At 45.1% G+C, this 23,244-nt stretch overlaps 1 protein-coding gene across 1 annotated transcript in view; it reads right to left on the minus strand.

The window, feature by feature from the left end:
• Positions 1–23,244, minus strand: part of LAMA3 (laminin subunit alpha 3) — a 366,270-nt gene that overhangs the window by 245,404 nt on the left and 97,622 nt on the right. Inside the window, exons 6-8 of the mRNA XM_069731213.1 lie at positions 21,246–21,343; positions 14,521–14,636; positions 10,750–10,868 (exon numbers count right to left, since the gene is read on the minus strand). Of these exons, the coding sequence (XP_069587314.1) occupies positions 10,750–10,868; positions 14,521–14,636; positions 21,246–21,343 (333 nt within the window). The remainder of the gene's footprint in view (positions 1–10,749; positions 10,869–14,520; positions 14,637–21,245; positions 21,344–23,244) is intronic.

Raw genomic sequence — 23,244 nt, forward strand, 5'->3', positions numbered from 1 at the left:
GAACTAGTTGAATGCTATTGAGGTTTAGATGGGGAAGTTGGGGAAGGGGGATGGGAGGGGGTGCCGGGGGAGACTTGAAGGAGACTGCTCTAACTCATTATTTTTTCTCTAGAAAATGGGAGGGGACGTTAATATTATAAGCTGGAATGTTAGGGGGTTAGCGGACGCCACTAAACGCGCGGCAATATTTCAGTATCTACTGAAACAGAGGCCCTCGGTGATCTGCCTGCAAGAAACCCACCTAGTGGAGGAAAAAGTTGATATGTTACAGAAACGGTGGGTGCGCAAGGCGTATCATTCGACGTTCTCTAGTTATGCAAGGGGAGTGTCAGTCTTAATTCACACTAATACCCCATTTGAGGAAGTTGAGGTTAAAATTGATACGGATGGTCAATACGTTTTGCTAGTGTGTAAAATCTTTAACCGTTTAATGTGCATAGTATCATTGTATATACCTCCGCCATACTCTGGAAGGAAGATCCAGGACATATTGGAGGCTATAAGAGGTTGGGATGGGATCCCCATTCTGGTGGTGGGTGATGTAAACAATATAGCAAATGACCATTGGGATAAGAGTAACCACGCATCACAGCGCAGGGACGGTAATGACACTCCCTTTGGTAACTATCTCAGAGAAATTGGTTGGATTGATTTATGGAGGGTTCGCAATGCCAACACATATTCCTACTCCTGTTATTCGACTACATATGGCTCGATGTCAAGAATTGATGTCGCCTTGGGCAACGACAAGATGAACGTACTGTTAAACGGGGTGGAATATAATCCCAGGATTTTATCAGACCATAGCCCTGTTCAGGTCTCTCTAAAGTTGTCAGGTCAGGATGGTTTGAGGAGGGCGGGTTAGAAAATTCACCCAGTCTGGCTACAAACTTTGGACATGGCAAAGGTGGGGGTAGAGATAGAGGAGTTTTTCAAGATTAATGAAGGGAGCGCGGAATGCCATGTAGTGTGGGACACCATGAAAGCGTATTTAAGAGGAATTTTGTTTAGGGACGTCTCAAGACATAAGACAAGGACCAAAGAGCGGGATCAGGGCGTTCTAGAGGAGTTGAAAGCAGCAGAGGCGGCATTGGGGGAACATCGTACTAGGGAATCTCAGAGTCGTATGAGGGCAGCTCAGAGGGAGGTCGATCAGTTATTTTTGAAAAAGGCGGAGAGGTTGAGGGCCTTTCAGAGAGAGACTTTCTACTCGGAGGGGGAGAAGGTGGGGCACTTGCTCTCGGTAGTGGCGTCCGCGCAAAGAGACTCTTCACATGTCTACTCTATTAAGACGGAGGAGGGAACGTTGGTTACTCAGGGGGAGCAGATCCTGGAAGTGTTTAGGAAATTTTATGAAGAATTATATACGTCCAGTGTGGAGAGGGGATCCGAGGATATGGCGAGGTACTTGGAAGAAATTGATCTGCCCCGGTTGAGTGGAGAGGAGTGTGAATTATTGGAGGAACCGATTGGGGAGGAGGAATTGGGGGTGGCTTTGGCGGGTGTTGCGGGGGGTAAGGCTCCGGGATCGGATGGCATTCCAGCTGAAGTTTATAAGACCTTGAAAGAAACTCTGTTGGCCAGGATGGTGGGGGTGTATAATAGCTCGCTGGAAAGAGGGGAGTTGCCTTTGTCGATGAGAGAGGCTATAGTGGTGGTTATCCCTAAGGCCGACAAAGATCCACTGATGCCAGAATCCTATAGACCAATTTCACTCTTGACTGCTGACATTAAGATTTTGGCAAAAGCCTTGGCAAATAGGTTGAGTAGGGTGATAGACAAATTGGTACACCCTGACCAGTCAGGCTTCATGCCTAACAAATCAACGGCACTCAACCTGAGAAGGTTGTTCTTAAATCTACAAATCCCTTCGGATAATGTTGGCAAACGGGTTGTGGCATCTTTGGACGCCCACAAGGCCTTTGACTGTGTGGAGTGGAGTTATCTGTGGTCAGTGTTGGAACGTTTGGGGTTTGGACCTAGATTCATCTCATGGGTGCGGCTGTTGTACTCTTCCCCGGTGGCGAAAGTAAGGGTGAATGGCGCCCTCTCTGAGACTTTCTCTTTGTCTAGGGGAACTAGACAGGGCTGTCCTTTGTCCCCGCTGCTTTTTTCCCTGGCGGTGGAACCCCTTGCTGCAAAAATTAGAGGCTCCCGGGAGGTGAGGGGATTTATGTACGGGGATTCGGAAGAAAAGGTAGCGTTATACGCAGATGATATTTTGCTCTTCTTGGAGGAATCCCTGACAGGGGCGGAGGCCATTATTGAAGAATTTGGGAGCTACTCTGGCCTGAGAATCAATTGGGAAAAGTCCAATATGATGTTAGTAGATGGGGATTATGAGAATAGTGTAATGAGGGAATCTCATACAAAGTTGAGGTTGGTGGATAAATTTAAATATCTGGGGATTCAGATTGCGTTACCTTTGACGAGTTTTGAGGAACTAAATTTGGCGCCACTATTGTGGAAGATACGTATTAAGGTTCAGGCGTGGAAAAAGTTACACTTATCGGTCATTGGTAGAATAAATCTAATAAAGATGATTGTGATGCCGCAACTTCTCTACGTGCTGCACAACTCCCCTATATGGATATCGCAGAATAGATTTCGGAGGATTAGATCTTTGTTTGGCGAGCTGATTTGGGGCGGGAAGAGTCCTAGATTTAAACAGGAAATTCTACAAAGACCAAAGACGGAGGGGGGAGTGGCACTGCCTAACCCATGGTTATACTTTTTGGCTTCACAATGTCAACATTTTAGGGGATGGGGTGTGGAATCGGGTTGGGAGCGGACACCCTGCAGTCTGAGGAAATTGATTGGGTCAAGGGTACTAACTGAGGGTTTGGAGGGTGGGCATTTCCGAGAGAAGGGTACTAAATTCTGCACTATTAGGCTTATCCATAAGGTTTGGGACAAAGTTAAACGAATTAGGGGTGTGAGGGCACTTACTATGTTTTCGCCCATATGGAATAATTGTCTTTTGCAGGAGTTTAGACAGATGGAGGGATTCCATGTTTGGAAGGGAGCGGGAATCTCTCGGATAAGCCAAGTCTTGCTCCAAGGTAGAATTAAGAACTTTGAAACATTACAGGAGGAATTTCGGCTGCCCAGCTCTGAACTGTACCAATATAACCGCATCTCTCATGCATATCGGGCACAATGTAAGAGGGGGCCTATGGAGATCCAGGTGGATCTAATGCTAGATTTTATCCTCATGGGGGAAGGCACGAAAGGGGTGATCTCAGGAATATATGAATTCCTTCTATTTTCCTTTTTAGAGGGGCACCCTATCAGAGCCAGAGCGAAGTGGGAGGCAGACTTGGGGGCGATTGACGGCGATCAGTGGGACTCAATATTGGAATACGTGCCCAGGATCTCGATGAGTGAGCCTGGGAGGCTGTCACAGCTGTTGGTTATTCATAGGGCTTATAGAACTCCGGACATGTTGTACAAAGCTGGTCTAAGACCTAACTCCGAATGCCCTAGGTGCTCGCAGTCCGAGGCGGGTATCCTCCATATGATGTGGCAGTGCCCCAGGTTGTCCTCGTTTTGGATCGTGGTGCTAAATAAAGTGGGACTAACATACAAATGTTCGATACCACGGGACCCTCTGGTATGCATATTGGGTTACGTGGAGGAGATTGTAACTGATAACTCGTACAAAACAGTTATTGCGAGATTGCTGTTTATTGCCCGAAAGTTGATCGCTAAGTTTTGGATAAGGGTAGAGCCACCAAAGAGAAGAGATTTCATGACACAAGTGGACTATATCGTGGCATTGGAGAAGAGCATTTATTCTAAAAGAAACAAGATGGACCTTTTCAACAAGTTGTGGAATCCTTGGCTCGAGTCGACGTGATCTGGAGATTGTTTTCTAGCTTTTGGGTACTCTGCCCCCGTGGGAGCAGTACTGACATGACACCTTCTTGTTCTTGGTTAAGGATAGACGTTTGGGAGGATCGGAGTGGTTCTTGGTGGGTCTCCGGGGGTGGGGGGGAGGGAGGCTGGTTTGGGATTAAAAAGTTTGTTGAAAATGCACAACATATGTATGTACTGTTTACAGCAATGTAATCTACTTATATTTTTCTTACTGTTTAATAAAAATATTTGATAAAAAAAAAATAAGGCGATGAATGGAAAACAGCATTTAATACGCCCGAGGGCCATTTTCAGTACCTGGTTATGCCATTCGGGCTTTCCAATGCTCCATCAGTATTTCAGTCCTTTATGCATGACATCTTCCGAGAGTACCTGGACAAATTCCTGATTGTGTATATGGATGATATTTTGGTCTTTTCGGATGATTGGGAGTCTCATGTGAAGCAGGTCAGAATGGTGTTCCAGGTCCTTCGAGCGAATTCCTTGTTTGTGAAGGGGTCAAAGTGTCTCTTTGGAGTTCAGAAGGTTTCATTTTTGGGGTTCATTTTTTCCCCTTCTACTATCGAGATGGACCCTGTTAAAGTCCAGGCCATTTACGATTGGACTCAGCCGACATCTGTGAAGAGCCTGCAAAAGTTCCTGGGCTTTGTTAATTTTTATCGGCGCTTCATCGCTAATTTTTCTACTGTTGCTAAACCGTTGACTGATTTGACCAAGAAGGGTGGTGATGTGGTCAATTGGTCTTCTGCAGCTGTAGAGGCTTTTCAGGAGTTGAAGCGTCGTTTTTCTTCTGCCCCTGTGTTGTGCCAGCCAGATGTTTCGCTCCCGTTTCAGGTTGAGGTTGATGCTTCTGAGATTGGAGCAGGGGCTGTTTTGTCACAAAGAAGTTCTGATGGCTCGGTGATGAAGCCATGTGCTTTCTTTTCTAGAAAGTTTTCGCCTGCTGAGCGTAATTATGATGTTGGTAATCGCGAGTTGTTGGCCATGAAGTGGGCATTCGAGGAGTGGCGTCATTGGCTTGAAGGAGCCAAGCATCGCGTGATGGTCTTGACAGATCACAAGAATTTGACTTATCTTGAGTCTGCCAAACGGTCGAATCCGAGACAGGCTCGATGGTCGTTATTTTTCTCCCGTTTTGATTTTGTGGTTTCGTACCTTCCGGGCTCTAAGAATGTGAAGGCTGATGCCCTGTCAAGGAGTTTTGTGCCTGACTCTCCGGGTGTTCCTGAGCCGGCGGGTATTCTCAAAGAGGGGGTAATTTTGTCTGCCATCTCCCCTGATTTGCGGCGGGTGCTGCAAAAATTTCAGGCTGATAGACCTGACCGTTGCCCAGCGGAGAAACTGTTTGTCCCTGATAGATGGACTAGTAGAGTTATCTCTGAGATTCATTGTTCAGTGTTGGCTGGGCATCCTGGAATCTTTGGTACCAGAGATTGGGTGGCTAGATCCTTTTGGTGGCCGTCTTTGTCACGGGATGTGCGTTCTTTTGTGCAGTCCTGTGGGACTTGTGCTCGGGCTAAGCCCTGCTGTTCTCGTGCCAGTGGGTTGCTTTTGCCCTTGCCGGTCCCGAAGAGGCCCTGGACGCATATTTCTATGGATTTTATTTCGGATCTCCCCGTCTCTCAAAAGATGTCGGTCATTTGGGTGGTTTGTGATCGCTTTTCTAAGATGGTCCATTTGGTACCTTTGTCTAAATTGCCTTCCTCCTCTGATTTGGTGCCATTATTTTTCCAGCATGTGGTTCTTTTACATGGTACCCCGGAGAACATCGTTTCTGACAGAGGTTCCCAGTTTGTTTCGAGGTTTTGGCGATCCTTTTGTGCAAGGATGGGCATTGATTTTTCTTTTTCCTCGGCTTTCCATCCTCAGACAAATGGCCAAACCGAACGAACTAATCAAACTTTGGAAACATATCTGAGATGCTTTGTTTCTGCTGATCAGGATGATTGGGTGTCCTTTTTGCCGTTGGCTGAGTTCGCCCTTAATAATCGGGCCAGCTCGGCTACTTTGGTTTCGCCGTTTTTCTGCAATTCTGGTTTCCATCCTCGTTTCTCTTCAGGGCAGGTTGAGTCTTCGGACTGTCCTGGTGTAGATACTGTGGTGGATAGGTTGCAGCAGATTTGGACTCATGTGGTGGACAATTTGACATTGTCCCAGGAGAAGGCTCAACGTTTCGCTAACCGCCGGCGCTGTGTGGGTCCCCGACTTCGTGTTGGGGATTTGGTTTGGTTGTCGTCTCGTTATGTTCCTATGAAGGTTTCCTCTCCTAAGTTTAAGCCTCGTTTCATTGGTCCGTATAAGATTTCTGAGGTTATCAATCCTGTGTCATTTCGTTTGGCCCTTCCTGCTTCTTTTGCCATCCATAATGTGTTCCATAGGTCGTTATTGCGGAGATACGTGGCGCCTGTGGTTCCATCCGTTGATCCTCATGCCCCGGTGTTGGTTGAGGGGGAGTTGGAGTATGTGGTGGAGAAGATTTTGGATTCTCGCGTTTCGAGACGGAAACTCCAGTACCTGGTCAAGTGGAAGGGTTATGGTCAGGAAGATAATACCTGGGTTTTTGCCTCTGATGTTCATGCTGCCGATCTGGTTCGTGCCTTTCATTTGGCTCATCCTGGTCGGCCTGGGCGCTCTGGTGAGGGTTCGGTGACCCCTCCTCAAGGGGGGGGGGTACTGTTGTGAATTCTGTTGTCGGGCTCCCTCCTGTGGTCATGAATGGTACTTCGGCTGGTTCTGTCCATGGACTTCCTCTGGTGGGTGTTTCTGAGTTTCCTTCCACAGGTGACGAGGTTAATTCGTTAGCTGGCTGCTCTATTTAACTCCACTTAGATCTTTGCTCCATGCCACCTGTCAATGTTCCAGTATTGGTCTAGTTCTCTCCTGGATCGTTCTTGTGACCTGTCTTCCCAGCAGAAGCTAAGTTCCTGCTTGTATTTCTTTGGTTTGCTATTTTTCTGTCCAGCTTGCTATTTTTATTGTTGTCTTGCTTGCTGGAAGCTCTGGGACGCAGAGGGAGCGCCTCCGCACCGTGAGTCGGTGCGGAGGGTCTTTTTGCGCCCTCTGCGTGGTCTTTTTGTAGGTTTTTGTGCTGACCGCAAAGCAACCTTTCCTATCCTCGGTCTGTTCAGTAAGTCGGGCCTCACTTTGCTAAATCTATTTCATCTCTGTGTTTGTATTTTCATCTTTACTCATAGTCATTATATGTGGGGGGCTGCCTTTTCCTTTGGGGAATTTCTCTGAGGCAAGGTAGGCTTTATTTTTCAGGGCTAGCTAGTTCCTTAGGCTGTGCCGAGTTGCATAGGGAGCGTTAGGAGCAATCCACGGCTATTTCTAGTGTGTTTGATAGGATTAGGGATTGCGGTCAGCAGAGTTCCCACGTCCCAGAGCTCGTCCTTTATTATCAGTAACTATCAGGTCATTCCGTGTGCTCTTAACCACCAGGTCCATTATTGTCCTGACCACCAGGTCATAACAGGACAGACACCGGAATGTAAGTAAGTAGTGTTTGTTTTTTTTTACATTAGCACTGGTAACCAGGGTAAACATCGGGTTACTAAGCACGGCCCTGCGCTTAGTAACCCGATGTTTACCCTGGTTACCCGGGGACTTCGGCATCGTTGGTCGCTGGAGAGCTGTCACATTTAGCAACGCTACAGCGATCTAGACAACGATCCCGATCGCTGCAGCGTCGCTGTGTGGTCGCTGGAGAGCTGTCACACAGACAGCTCTCCAGCGACCAACTATGCGAAGTCCCCTGGTAACCAGGGTAAACATCGGGTTACTAAGCGCAGGGCCGCGCTTAGTAACCCGATGTTTACCCTGGTTACCAGCGTAAACGTAAAAAAAAAAAAAAAAACACTACATACTTACATTCCAGTGTGTTTGTCTGTCATCCGGCGCTCTGCTTCTCTGTACTGTGTAAGCACCGGCCGGAAAGCACAGCGATGACGTCACCGCTGTGCTCTGCTTTACGGCCGGCGCTAGTGCAGAGAAGCAGAGCGCCGGAGGACAGACACCGGAATGTAAGTATGTAGTGTTTGTTTTTTTTTACGTTTACGCTGGTAACCAGGGTAAACATTGGGTTACTAAGCGCGGCCCTGTGCTTAGTAACCCGATGTTTACCCTGGTTACCAGTGAAGACATCGCTGAATCGGCATCACACACGCCGATTCAGCGATGTCTGCGGGAGATCCAGCGACAAAATAAAGTTCTGGCCTTTCTGCTCCGACCAACGATGTCACAGCAGGATCCAGATCGCTGCTGCGTGTCAAACACAACGATATCGCTAGCCAGGACGCTGCAATGTCACGGATCGCTAGCGATATCGTTGTTAAGTTGGTCAGTGTGAAGGTACCTTAACTCCCTCCTCCCATCTACATATAATCTTATCAGTAGCTGATATCTTCTATCTCAGTAATGGGAAAGTCAGTCTTCACTGAGTACAAATTTTACCTCAGAATGGAGACTTTTGATAATGATGGATCAGTGTTGGCAGAGAAAGAAGCAGATGGCTCTGATAAGATCTATATATATAATTGTCTAAGGGTTTTTCCGTCTGTCTGTCTGTCTGTCTGTCTGTCTTTCTGTCTGTCTGTCCTGGAAATCCCGCGTCTCTGATTGGTCGGGCACAGCGACGATGATGTCATAAAGGACGTAGACATCCCGCGATGATGTCATAATGGTTGCCATGGCGACAATGATGTCATAAAGGTTGCCTCGACCAATCAGCACAGTCTGCCGCGAATTCTGGAATCATCATTGTCCATATACTACGGGGACATGCATATTCTAGAATACCCGATGCGTTAGAATCGGGCCACAATCTAGTATATTATAAAGTCCTTTATTTTTATGTCTACTATTGATTTATGAAATAAAAATTAAAATGACGGTTACGCTTTAAGCTGTATTCACACTGTAAGATAATCGTGAAGGAGCTTATTTTACAATAATTTTTCAGTGTAAACAGTCTACTCGATGAATGGGTAAGGCTAGTTTCACATTAGCGTTTTCAGGAGCTGCGGAGGGCTGCGGACTTCCTCCGTGAAGCCCTGCCCTCGGCCGCACATCCGCCACTAGCTCCGCCTACTTCTGCATGCGGCCGGCATATGGCGTGCGTACCTATCTTTAACATTAGGCACGTAGGTCATGCCGCTGTATGCGGATGCTTACGCATGCATCGTTTTGACGATGCGGAGAAAAAAAAAATTGCTACAAGCTGCGTCTTACGCTGGTCGCCGCATCGTCAAAACGACGCATGCGGAAGCATCCGCATATAGCGGCACGACCTGCGTACCTAATTTTAAAGATAGGTACACAGGCCGCATGCAGAACTAGGCGGAGCTAGCGGTGGAGGTGCGGCCGAGGGCGGGGCTTCATGGAGGAAGTCCGCAGCTCTCCGCAGCTCCTCAAAACGCTAATGTGAAACCGGCCTAAAACGCTTGTTCATCAGGTGAAAAGATCAATGTTGTCTGCGGTGCACCGTCCTGTGTAAACTGGGATAGCACTGCCGAGAACTATTACAGACTATGCGGACTGAGCAACCTATTATAGTTCGCTCAGTGAACTTTAGTTCGGTCTGACAGTGTAAACTGACTATTAAACAATCGCCATTCGATAAAGGTTTACTGGTGGCCACTTAGGATCGTCGGTTGGTTCTGTGTAAACAGACCCTTAGTGGTTTATACCTATCAAAAGTGTTCCAAGGAGGGACAACCTGAGAAATGCAATGTGATTTTCTCACTTGGATTTGTAAAGATATCTGTTGATTCTATGACTTGTCAATTCCCCCTTCTCCATATTAAAGCTTACACAAAATAAGACTTGATCAATACAGAAGAGCATGAGTAGTCCATGTTGGACGCCATCTCCTTCTGGGTTCATTTTAGGTAAACATTATTGTATACTGTATATTAGAACACAAAGAAATATTTTAATACAAATTCCAGAGAGCAAATATGGAGATAGAAAACCAAACTAACCAATATGTCAGCCCCTCTATCTGCAGCCTGGTGGCTCAGTGGTTAGCACTAGTGATGAGCGAATATACTCGTTACTCGAGATTTCCCGAGCACGCTCGGGTGTCCTCCGAGTATTTGTAAGTACTCAGAGATTTAGTTTTCATCGCCGCAGCTGAATGATTTACATCTGTTAGCCAACATAAGTACATGTGGGCATTCCCTAGCAACCATGCAACCGACACATGTAATCAAGCTGGCTAGCAGATATAAATCATTCAGCTGCAGTGCTGAAAACTAATTCTCCGAGTACTTACAAATACTCGGAGGACACCCGAGCGTGCCCGGGAAATCTCGAGTACCGAGTATATTCGCTCAACACTAGTTAGCACTATTGCTTTGGGGTCCTGGGTTCATATAGCCACCAAGGGCAACATCTGAAAGGAGTTTGTAAGTTCTCCCTGTGTTTGTGGGGGTTTCCTCCTGCCCTCCCAACACATACTGATAAAGAGTTTAGATTGTGGGGACGGTGATGATGATGTCTGTGGAGTTAATGGCGCTATATAAGTAAGTCAAATAAATATATTTCTGTAGTAGATGAAAGTGAGTTGCCATTTGGATCTTTTTTTATACTTGTTCTTCATCATTTTATAAATAAAAGTTGAAGAGATGCTATTGGGATCTACAGTATGAGCTAAGGGGTTTTTCTTTATTTATTATGAAAAATAAATATATTATATGCAAAATTATTTTATAATGCATAACTGCAGAGGTAAAATCTTCTGTGCATTAAGAAGGGGTTATCCATTACTGACTTGTTGATTGCTGACCAGTAGATATAGAGTTACTGTAGACACTACACCAGAGAAGACACATATACATGGTACAGGTAAAACATTGTATGAACAAGTACCTGGCAGTTAATGCAGACTCCTCCACCGCTGTATTCTCCATGTATGTCCAGACTTGCTTGCCGATTGTCTACATCACTATCATAATAGCAATCAGATGCATGTCCATGACAATTGCAAGCTATGGGGAGGTAACAGGATAGTCGTTAGTGATTACAAATCTTGTTGCCTGTAATTTCTAAAAATAATAATAATGGGCTTAAAGTGGATTTGCCTCTAGATTTCACAATACAAAATGCATGCTATGTTAGAGAAGTCTCTTAGATGTGAATCCAGTATGTTTATCTTTCATGGAAGGTTAAGGGAAATCTCCGCTCACAGCCCCTGATTGACAGTCCGTCAGTACCCCTTCTCACACTGCTCAGTCCAAACTGCTGCTGTAAGTCAGGATGGGTAGGTGAAGACACTTGGACTCACAAGCACTTTTAGTCTGTTGCTTAGTATAATATTATATGGGAACATTTTAAAAAGTATTATACAACCATCAAAATATTGATTTTCAAAGTAAATACACCAGCCTCATCGCATCTAAGAGCTGTATTTAATAATGAACGCAGTTTTCACTGTATAATCTGGTGACAGCTTCTTTTTAATAAATTAGAGATATATACAAATAATATATATAGATAAAAATTAGGTCCAAAAATGGATAGGTATATGGGAGCACCAAGGTTGTGGGGGTCTGACGGGTCCTGACAACATGTTTCCTTGCTTCAGTGCGAGTCAGTGAGCCAGCCATGGCTTCCTGCACTATAGCGGTCAGGATTCCTCAGCTCAGTGTGTCTTGGATGAAGTGAGTGAAAGCTTTGCTGCCCTATGGAATCAGGGTCATGATGAGGAAAGTTTGGTGAGTGACAGCTCAGGCGTCTAATCTAGTGCAGGGGCAGGCTGAGTGGATGGTATTTTGACAGGCAGCTCAGCCGAGTATGATCTCACTCCTTAAATATGTTTTCATAAGAAATTGTATAAAACAAACACATATAATGGTGGGAAAAAACTAATGTATAAAAAAACAGAGAGTGTGGGGTTTAACTGATAGGAAACACAATACATGTGATATAGAAATAATAAAGGTTCTATACTAGACGATGAATATGGAGATTCACAAGGATATATTGATTGATTATGTCTGCGCAGAGGGAGAACAAAAGGGGTGGTGTCGGGCATTTATAAGAAGCTAATGCATGTTTTTTTAAATCATTATCCTATTAGAGCACTGGGGAATTGGGAGGAGGAATTGGGTAGGATAGAGGAAGATAAATGGGAAGTGATTATGAAATATATACCCAACTATCACTGAGTGAAGCGGGCAGACTCTCGCAGATATATGTACTCCATAGAATATATAGGACCCCTGAACGGCAGTATAGAGCGGGTCTGAGACAGACATCTGAGTGTCCTCGGTGCTGGGTGGAGGGGGCTGGAACTCTCCATATGTTATGGCAGTGTCCAAATCTGAACCCATATTGGACAGCAGTGCTTAATGCCATTGGGGAGTGTATGGTTGTAGGATAGAGAGGGATCCTGTGGTGTGTATGCTGGGATATGTGGAGGAGGTCCAGGTACATAATAAATATAAGGTGGCAAAGCTAGATTATTATATATTGCGTGGAAACTAATTGCCAGATAATAATAATAATAATAAATAATAATCTTTATTTTTATATAGCGCTAACATATTCCGCAGCGCTTTACAGTTTTGCACACATTATCATCACTGTCCCCGATGGGGCTCACAATCTAGAATCCCTATCAGTATGTCTTTGGAATGTGGGAGGAAACCGGAGTGCCCGGAGGAAACCCACGCAAACACGGAGAGAACATACAAACTCTTTGCAGATGTTGTCCTTGGTGGGATTGGAACCCAGGACCCCAGCGCGGCAAGGCTGCAGTGCTAACCACTGCGCCACCGTGCTGGCCAGATACTGGATAAATGAAGATCCGCCGATGTTGAGGGAATTTTTCAGACAGTCTGATTCTATTGTGAATATGAAAAAAAAACATTTATACTAAGAGAAAAGGCATAAGAACATTTGAGACACTATGGGCACCTTGGGTGGAGAGAAGATGACCCTGAACTTAGGTTATACCATGCATTATTCGCTGCTCTTGTATGTAATGGGGGGGAGGGGGAGGGGAAGGGAGGGAGGAAACTTCTGAAACTAATGACCATTGTTAATGTTGTTCTCATTGTGATTTTTGTTTTACTGCTTTGTACCTTGAATTTGGTTAAATAAAAATGTATCTGATTTAAAAAAAAAAAAATAAGGTTCTACACTGGTCAGATATGGCGCTCTAAATATTGGCCAAATGCATAAAGCAGAGACTATAAAACCAGCAAAATACTAAACATCAAAGTGGCAAGTGCAAATATCAATACATATAAAGCACCAACCCAATAGGACAGTTCATCTACATATGAGCATATGAAGGAGAATAGAGAATAACAGCTTTGTGATGTAGTTATGTAACGTCAGATCTTCTTTCTCTTCGATAGATAGAAGACTGGGACCACTGTCTGCCCCAATGAGGAATCCGTGTAACCATAACTAAGTTGTGAACATTTTGTGTACCTATATGGAATGGAATTCAGATGGAAGATCTGATAATTGTGCTCAAGCATGTTCACAGCCACCAAGACCAAGAAAGACTTTTCTGTTGTTAAAGTACAGCAATGCCAGAACAACAAATACTTGTCTTAATTCAGCAAGTTACACAGCAGTGGGCATTTCATTCTTCAATCTACTCTATAAACTTGGACAGTTATACAAGGACGATATTTAGGCTTGCGGGAGGATTTGGAGGATACTTGTCCAAAATAATGGATCGCAGTAGGAGCTACATCTTCGCAGTTTAGCTTTGTGTAAAGAATAGGTTTGCTGTAGCATAAAAGGGCAAGACTTAGTTTTCTGATTGGTCTGATTTATAGCATCTCACATCATGAGATTTACTCTTTATGCCCATTTACAAGGGCTAATAATTGTCAAATTTCCATTCCAGAATGCTTCATTTTTGTTAACATTTTTAACCGTCTGTGTAAAATACTATGTTTAACCATTTTTGGTGCACGAGTCTCTATAATACTTTTCCTCTGATTGTTCTACTCATGATTTTATCTTATAAATACTGAAGTAAAATACTGACCAACTACTGTAAGTATGAACGTGGCCTTAGGTTAGGTGCACACGACCGTTTTCCCTCCATCCCCCAAAAATGGCCCAATTATTCTGATCAGAGTTTGATCAGAGTGGCATCAGTTTTTCTCGGAGGTGGAAAGAAAAACAAAGGCTACTCGGTCCAAGGAAAATAAATCTGATGTGCACAGCCACATATAACAACATGGCTACACGTGTTATCCGTAAAAACCATGGATAGCACTCATTGGATGTAATCGGTCGTGTGCATAAGCCCTTAAAGGAATTACACTGATATTATCAACAAATAACTCTTAGCATTCACTGTTAGGCCGGGATCACACATGCGAGATACACGTCCGAGTCTCGCATGTTAATACCCGGCCCTGCCGTCGGCACTCCGGAGTGGAGCGTGCGGCCACATAGCAATACATGACATCCAAGTGCAGTTAAATATTTTGTTTTACACTGACCCACAGACTTGAGTTACTTACACCATGCTGAATGGGCATGAGAAAATAATCGCAGATCTGCGCTGCCCAATAGTATAACATTGACCGCGTTATACGCTTGTGTGAGCGAGCCCTACCAGTAAGATCGGGTTTAAAGCTATGCTAGTAATGATAAAGAAGTGCTCACGTTCACATTGATTGGCAGTGTCAACACTGGCAGGACGCCAAGGCTTCTGATTATACCCTGGGCAGCACTGGTCACATATTTCCCCACAGGTGTTATGTTGGCAGTCACATCGATACCTGCACAAAAACAAAAGTGATAGCTGAACAGTATGTTTTGCTAACGGACCAATAATCAACATACCAGAAAATATCCATTTTTATTGCATGAATAATTAATTCTATTTCAGTTCTGCCTAGTAAATAGAATTGGGAATGTAGCAAGCTAACATAGCATTTATACTACTGCGGAAGCTCAGACCCCACGTGGGTCATCAATTCAGGTAAGTAATGCTCTCAATTACTGACTGCTCTTTATAAATGTAACTATAGAATACTAAATAAGCACATAGCGCTGTCACTATATATGAGATGGTGAATATCAACAAGTATAAGGAGTTCTGCACAAATATGCTCCCTAAAATAGTAAATCAGGGGAGGTCTCTGCATGTAGTTAGGTACATAAAACAGTACCTGCATACAGCAGACGGAATAATGCGAGCATGCAATGATGGCACTAGGGAAGGAGGCTACTAAGCAGGGGTACAGGAGGAGGGGGATGTGCATCCAGAACATGTGTCTCGTATCCCCGAACAAGTGTGGGATCCATTGAAGAGCAGAGGGTACCAAGATTTAATCTTTAAATAATCCATAATAACAGGGTCTGTTATATTTCCCATAAGGGATGGGGGCAGTGTTCTGGAATCACTGCGTTGAGAAACACGTGATGGTGTCTCCGCGGTGTTGGATGTTTTGGTCTCCCCGAGGCCAATCATCTGTGCCTTTATAGCCTTTTTACTAGGCACTGCTCCTAATAGCCAGATTCCTACTCCACACTGATGAGGGGCAAAAACCCCGAAACAGCTGTCTGTGGATGGATACCATGCTTGGCATAGGTGGCTTTCCTTCATAGGATGCTGCCCTTCCCGTGGTTGTTCCTTCCCAGGGAAAGGCCTGGCTATTCACTGCTTGCGTCGAGAAACACGTGATGGTGTCTCCGCAGCTTCTTTACATGCATCTGCATATTTCCCATAAGGGATGGGGGCAGTGTTCTGGAATCACTGCGTTGAGAAACACGTGATGGTGTCTCCGCGGTGTTGGATGTTTTGGTCTCCCCGAGGCCAATCATCTGTGCCTTTATAGCCTTTTTACTAGGCACTGCTCCTAATAGCCAGATTCCTACTCCACACTGATGAGGGGCAAAAACCCCGAAACAGCTGTCTGTGGATGGATACCATGCTTGGCATAGGTGGCTTTCCTTCATAGGATGCTGCCCTTCCCGTGGTTGTTCCTTCCCGGGGAAAGCCTGGCTATTCACTGCTTGCGTCGAGAAACACGTGATGGTGTCTCCGCAGCTTCTTTACATGCATCTGCATATTTCCCATAAGGGATGGGGGCAGTGTTCTGGAATCACTGCGTTGGGAAACACGTGATGGTGTCTCCGCGGTGTTGGATGTTTTGGTCTCCCCGAGGCCAATCATCTGTGCCTTTATAGCCTTTTTACTAGGCACTGCTCCTAATAGCCAGATTCCTACTCCACACTGATGAGGGGCAAAAACCCCGAAACAGCTGTCTGTGGATGGATACCATGCTTGGCATAGGTGGCTTTCCTTCATAGGATGCTGCCCTTCCCGTGGTTGTTCCTTCCCGGGGAAAGGCCTGGCTATTCACTGCTTGCGTCGAGAAACACGTGATGGTGTCTCCGCAGCTTCTTTACATGCATCTGCATATTTCCCATAAGGGATGGGGGCAGTGTTCTGGAATCACTGCGTTGAGAAACACGTGATGGTGTCTCCGCGGTGTTGGATGTTTTGGTCTCCCCGAGGCCAATCATCTGTGCCTTTATGTACCACAGGACTGGCGTATAGCAAATGTGGTGCCGATATTCAAAAAAGGGACAAAAACTGAACTTGGAAATTATAGGCCAGTAAGCTTAACCTCTACTGTGGGTAAAATACTGGAGGGCATTCTAAGGGATGATATACTGGAGTATCTGAAGAGGAATAACCTCATGACCCAGTATCAGCACGGGTTTACTAGGGACCGTTCCTGTCAGACTAATCTGATCAATTTCTATGAAGAGGTAAGTTCCGGACTGGACCAAGGGAACACAGTAGTCGTAGTTTATATGGACTTTTCAATGGCTTTTGATACGGTGCCATACAAAAGGTTGCTATATAAAATGAGAATAATGGCGATAGGGAAAAATATGTGTAAGTGGGTTAAGAGCTGGCTCAGGGATAGGAAACAAAGGGTGGTTATTAATGGAGCACACTCGGACTGGGTCGCGGTGGGGTACCACAGGGGTCAGTATTGGGCCCTCTTCTTTTTCACATATTTATTAATGGCCTTGTAGGGGGCATTCAGAGAAGAATTTCAATATTTGCAGATGACACTATACTCTGCAGGGTAATCAATACAGAGGAGGACAATTTTATATTACAGGATGATTTATGCAAACTAGAAGCTTGGGCTGATAAATGGCAAATGAGCTTTAATGGGGATAAATGTAAGGTCATGCACTTGGGTAGAAGTAATAAGATGTATAACTATGTGCTTAATTCTAAAACTCTGGGCAAAACCGTCAATGAAAAAGAAAAGACCTGGGAGTATGGGTGGACGACAAACTCACATTTAGTGGCCAGTGTCAGGCAGCTGCTACAAAGGCAAATAAAATAATGGGATGCATTAAAAGAGGCATAGATGCTCATGAGGAGAACATAATTTTACCTCTATACATGTCACTAGTTCGACCACACTTAGAATACTGTGCACAGTTCTGGTCTCCGGTGTATAAGAAAGACATAGCTGAACAGGAGCGGGTGCAGAGAAGAGCGACCAAGGTTATTAGAGGACTGAGGGGTCTGCAATACCAAGATAGGTTATTACACTTGGGGCTGTTTAGTTTGGAAAAACGAAGTCTAAGGGGTGATCTTATTTTAATGTATAAATATATGAGGGGACAGTGCAATGACCTTTCTGACGATCTTTTTAATCATAGACCTGAGACAGGGACTCGGGGGCATCCTCTACGTCTGGAAGAAAGAAGGTTTAAGCATAATAACAGACGCGGATTCTTTACTGTAAGAGCAGTGAAACTATGGAACTCTCTGCCGTATGATGTTGTAATGAGTGATTCATTACTTAAATTTAAGAGGGGACTGGATGTCTTTCTTGAAAAGTATAATGTTACAGGTTATATACACTAGATTCCTTGATAGGGTGTTGATCCAGGGAACTAGTCTGATTGCCGTATGTGGAGTCGGGAAGGAATTTTTTTCCCCAAAGTGGAGCTCACTCTTTGCCACAAGGGTTTTTTTTGCCTTTTTTGGCTATGGGTTGAACTAGATGGACTTAAAGTCTTCCTTCAAGCTTAATAACTATGTTACTATGTTACTAAGATTTGCTGCAAAACACTGCCAATGTGAAAGTACCCTTAAAAGGAATTGTTCCTAATCTTAATTTTTTTTTTGTTACAAATCCTCAGAACATTGTAAATTTGTAAAATAAGTAAAAATCAGCTTACTGATCCTCCACTTCCCCCATTCTGATACTTGCTGGGATTAACAGGAGGTCCCATGAAGTGTCAGAATTGGTGCAATAGGGAGTATGTAAGGTACATCTTTTATGTAAAGAATTACCGTAAATTTGATTAAAACAAAAAGATACAACTTCCTAGTAAACTTTAAAGGGCTTGTCCGGTCTTCACTCTGTGTAACTGCAGACTTCTGAATCCTTACGCACACAGCATGCAGTAAGGATTCTCCGGTTTGCAATTTGCATACAAGCGGTAACGTGCTGATTAGTCGTGTGCGGATTCGCTCAATACAATTGAACTAAAGGTACCTTCACACATAACGATTTCGTTAACAATATCGTTGCTTTTTGTGACGTAGCAACGATATCGTTAACGAAATCGTTATGCGTGACAGCGACCAACGATCAGGCCCCTGCTAGGACATCGTTGGTCGCTGGGAATGATCAGGACCTTTTTTTTGGTCGCTGATCACCCGCTGTCATCGCTGGATCGGCGTGTGTGATGCCGATCCAGCGATGTGTTCACTGGTAACCAGGGTAAATATCGCGTTGCTAAGCGCAGGGCCGCGCTTAGTAACCCGATATTTACCCTGGTTACCATTGTAAAAGTTAAAAAAAAAAAAACAGTACATACTCACATTCCTGTCACGTCCCCCGGCGTCAGCTTCCCGCACTGACTGTGTCAGCGCGCGCCGACCGGCCGTAAAGCAGAGCACAGCGGTGACGTCACCGCTCTGCTTTACAGCCGGCGCTTACACAGTGCAGGGAAGCTGACGCTGGGGGACGTGACAGGAATGTGAGTATGTACTGTTTTTTTTTTTTTTACTTTTACAATGGTAACCAGGGTAAATATCGGGTTACTAAGTGCCGCCCTGCACTTAGTAACCCGATATTTACCCTGGTTACCCGCGGACTTCGGCATCGTTGAAGACAGTTTCAACGATGCCGAAGTCTTTCCCCGGATCGTTGGTCGCTGGAGAGAGCTGTCTGTGTGACAGCTCCCCAGCGACCACACAACGACTTACCAACAATTACGGCCAGGTCGTATCGCTGGTTGTGATCGTTGGTAAATCGTTAGTGTAACGGTACCTTAAGGCTGAGTACGTCTAGGCGGAATACAGAGCTCATGAATATGGAGGACAACATGTTTAGGGTATGTTCACACGTTCAGGATTTCCATCCTTTTTTTTTCAGGACAGTTTTTTTAAAAAACTGCAGCTCTTGGCAGAAAACGGAGGTCCTTTTTTTGTCCGTTTTTGATGCGTTTTTTATGCGTTTTTGATGCGTTTTTTGATGCGTTTTTTGATGCGTTTTTTTATCCTTTTTTTACTGTGTGTTTCCTAGGAAGCTTTTTAGGGCTAAAATGGCTGAAAATACCTAACCCTACCCCTAACCCTAACCCTACCCCTAACCCTACCCCTAACCCTACCCCTAACCCTACCCCTAACCCTAACCCTACCCCTAACCCTACCCCTAACCCTACCCCTAACCCTAACCCTAACCCTACCCCTAACCCTACCCCTAACCCTAACCCTAACCCTACCCCTACCCCTAACCCTACCCCTAACCCTACCCCTAACCCTAACCCTATTCTAACCTTAGTGAAAAAAAAAAAAAAATTCTTAATTTTTTTTGTTGTCCCTACCAATGGGGGTGACAAAGTGGGGGGGTGTCATTTACTATTTTTCTATTTTGATCACTGAGATAGGTTATATCTCAGTGATCAAAATGCACTTTGGAGCGAATCTGCCGGCCGGCAGATTCGGCGGGCGCACTGCGCATGCGCCCGCCATTTTGCAAGATGGCGGCGCCCAGGGAGAAGACGGCCGGACGGACACCGGGACGCCGGGTAAGTATAAGGGGGGGAGATTAGGGCACGGGGGGGGGCATCGGAGCACTGGGGGGGGGCATCGGAGCACGGGGGGGGGGCATCGGAGCACGGGGGGGCGGGATCGGAGCACGGGGGGGCAGCCACACTCCGCCCACGCACTTCCGCCCGCTCCCCCGCACTTCCTGCTGCAGCGGTTCTGCACATCAAATCGCAGTAAAACCCGCAGATATATTTTTGATCTGCGGGTTTTACTGCGATTTTGACCTCACAATGGAGGTCTATGGGTGCAGAACCGCTGCGGTTCAGGAAGAAGAATTGACATGCTCCTTCTTTTTTCCGGGAGCTATTCAGCGCGTCTTTTTTTTTACAATTTCCGGACCATGTGCACAGTGTGTCCTGTTTTCCATAGGGTACAGTGTACTGTACCCTGCATGGAAAACAGCTGCGGAACCGCAGCGGCAAAACCGCCGCAGTTCCGCGGTAAAAAACGCACTGTGTGAACATGGCCTTACTAGTTCTCTAGTGATAACTTCCTGCTAATAAAGCCGTGAGCAGCAAGCAAGCAGCCCAGTAAGTGACACAGCACTGGAATCAGGCTCTCTTCCCCTTCATTATGCTGCTCTCAGATTAGATGTAAAATCCTGGTGATAGATTCCTTTTAAGTAAACCACCTGTAAAATAGAGTCTTAACCTTGGTGACTTTCACTCTATTTTAGAGTACCTATCAGCAGTCTTAGCCTGCCCTTTTTATTTCATAACAGAGTGGTGATTTTTCTAAATATAAGTTATTGTCAAAAAAAAAAACCCTAATGCCTAAGTGCACCCAAACTTCCAGGCTATGGGATCCCGGCATGCAGAACTGGATCCAACAACCCTCCATGGCCGCTCCTGCAGTAAAAGAGTGAGATTAGAACAGCTCTAACGATGATTATGGTCAGTAACTGCTCAGTAAGCTATGCGGCGGCGCTGTGTTAGTGCAAAATCTCATGATAACAGGCAAGATCTTGTGCTTCACCTAGAGAGGGTCCCACAACCAGGAGGTTCTAGCAAAAGTCGGACCCATTCAGGGGGTATACGGATTCCTTATCAGCGGTTGTGACACAAACGTATTTCATTAAGGAAAGATGACAGTCCTTCACTGGCAATAGGCTCTCTGGCAATCTTTAATTCAGACGACCAGTTCTTCTTCTCTTCCTTTTTTCAAACATGATCACAGTCTATTCAGAATTCAAACAGAGATCTGCGCACATATCTCTAAATCTTCAAGGAGTTTACATCATTAAATCAAACAGGCTAAATTGTGAATATCAAGTGTTACTTACAGGTTCTGGTTGCCAAAACTCCGTACACTGCAGACATTAGCATGACCATGGCATACACAGCGACCTCCAATGCTTATATCCTTAATACTATAATAATACTAAAAAAAAAACCGTATATTAGCTGTTGCTTAAAAATTCACACAATTCAACTAATAAATACTAAAATATAGCATTGATTATACATATAGTATATATACTGTATATATACACTGCAAAAAAAATAAAAGGGAACACTTAAACAACAGAATATAACTCCAAGTAAATAAAACTTATGTGAAACCAAACTGCCCACTCAGGAAGCAAAACTGTTTGACAATCAATTTCACATGCTGTTGTGCAAATGGAATAGACAACAGATGGAAATTATTGGCAATTATCAAGACACTCTCAATAAAGGAGTGGTTCTGCAGGTGGGGACCACAGACTACATCTCAGTATCAATGCTTTCTGGCTGATGTTTTGGTCACTTTTGAATGTTGGTTGTGCTTTCACACTCGTGGTAGCATGAGACGGACTCTACAACCCACACAAGTGGCTCAGGTAGTGCAGCTCATCCAGGATGGCACATCAATGCGAGCTGTGGCAAGAAGGTTTGCTGTGTCTGTCAGCGTAGTGTCCAGAGGCTGAAGGCGCTACCAGGAGACAGGCCAGTACATCAGATGTGGAGGGGGCCGTAGGAGGGCAACAACCCAGCAGCAGGACTGCTACATCCGCCTTTGTGCAAGGAAGAACAGGAGGAGCACTGCCAGAGCCCTGCAAAATGACATCCAGCAGGCCACAAATGTGCATGTGTCTGCACAAACGTCTACAGATGGGGGTTGTGCTCACAGCTCAACACTGTGCAGGACGCTTGGCATTTGCCACAGAACACCAGGGTTGACCAATTCACCAAAGGCGCCCTGTGCTCTTCACAGATGAAAGCAGGTTCACACTGATCACATGTGACAGATGTGACAGAGTCTGGAGATGCCATGGAGAGCGATCTGCTGCCTGCAACATCCTTCAGCATGACCGCTTTGGCAGTGGGTCAGTAATGGTGTGGGGTGGCATTTCTTTGGAGGGCCGCACAGCCCTCCATGTGTTCACCAGAGGTAGCCTGACTGCCATTAGGTACCAAGATGAGATCCTCAGACCCCTTGTGAGATCATATGCTGATGCGGTTGGCCCTGGGTTCCTCCTTATGCAGGACAATGCCAGACCTCATGTGGCTGGAGCGTGTCAGCAGTTCCTGGAAGATGAAGGCATTGAAGTTATGGACTGGCCCGCCGGTCCCCAGACCTGAATCCGATTGAACACATCTGGGACATCATGTCTCGCACCATCCACCAACGTCACTCTGGATCACAGACTGTGCAGGAGTTGGCGGATGCTTTAGTCCAGGTTTGGGAGGAGATCCCTCAGGAGACCATCCGCCGCCTCATCAGGAGCATACCCAGACGTCGTGCAGTAGGGAGGTCATACAGGCACGTGGAGGCCACACACAATACTGAGCATCATTTCCTTGTCATGAGGCATTTCCACTGAAGTTGGATCAGCCTGTAATTTAGTTTTCCGCTTTGATTTTGAGTATCATTCCAAATCCAGACCTCCATGGGATATTAATTTTGATTTACATTGATAATTGTTATGTTTTATTGTTCTGAACACATTCCACTATGCAATGAATAAAAATTTGAAACTGGAATATTTCATTCAGAGATATCTAGGATGTGGTATTTTAGTGCTCCCTTTATTTTTTTGAGCAGTGTATAGTATATTAACACAATCTACTCTTGTTTGCGTGTGTTCCATATCACCTCTCACACATTTAAAGGGAATCTATCACATGGAAGCAGTGGTTTGGTTGAGTAGGAGCTTGTCAGCAATAAAAATTGTACCTTTATTTGGGAGATCTGATGTTCAATATGCAAATCAGGCAGGAAGTGTACTATGGGAGGCTCAATGCATTTGGTAAAATTAGTCCAACTACATTGACGCATTCCAAGTGGACTCCTACCCT

This window comes from Ranitomeya imitator, chromosome 6, assembly GCF_032444005.1.
Source record: "Ranitomeya imitator isolate aRanImi1 chromosome 6, aRanImi1.pri, whole genome shotgun sequence".
NCBI lineage: Eukaryota > Metazoa > Chordata > Amphibia > Anura > Dendrobatidae > Ranitomeya > Ranitomeya imitator.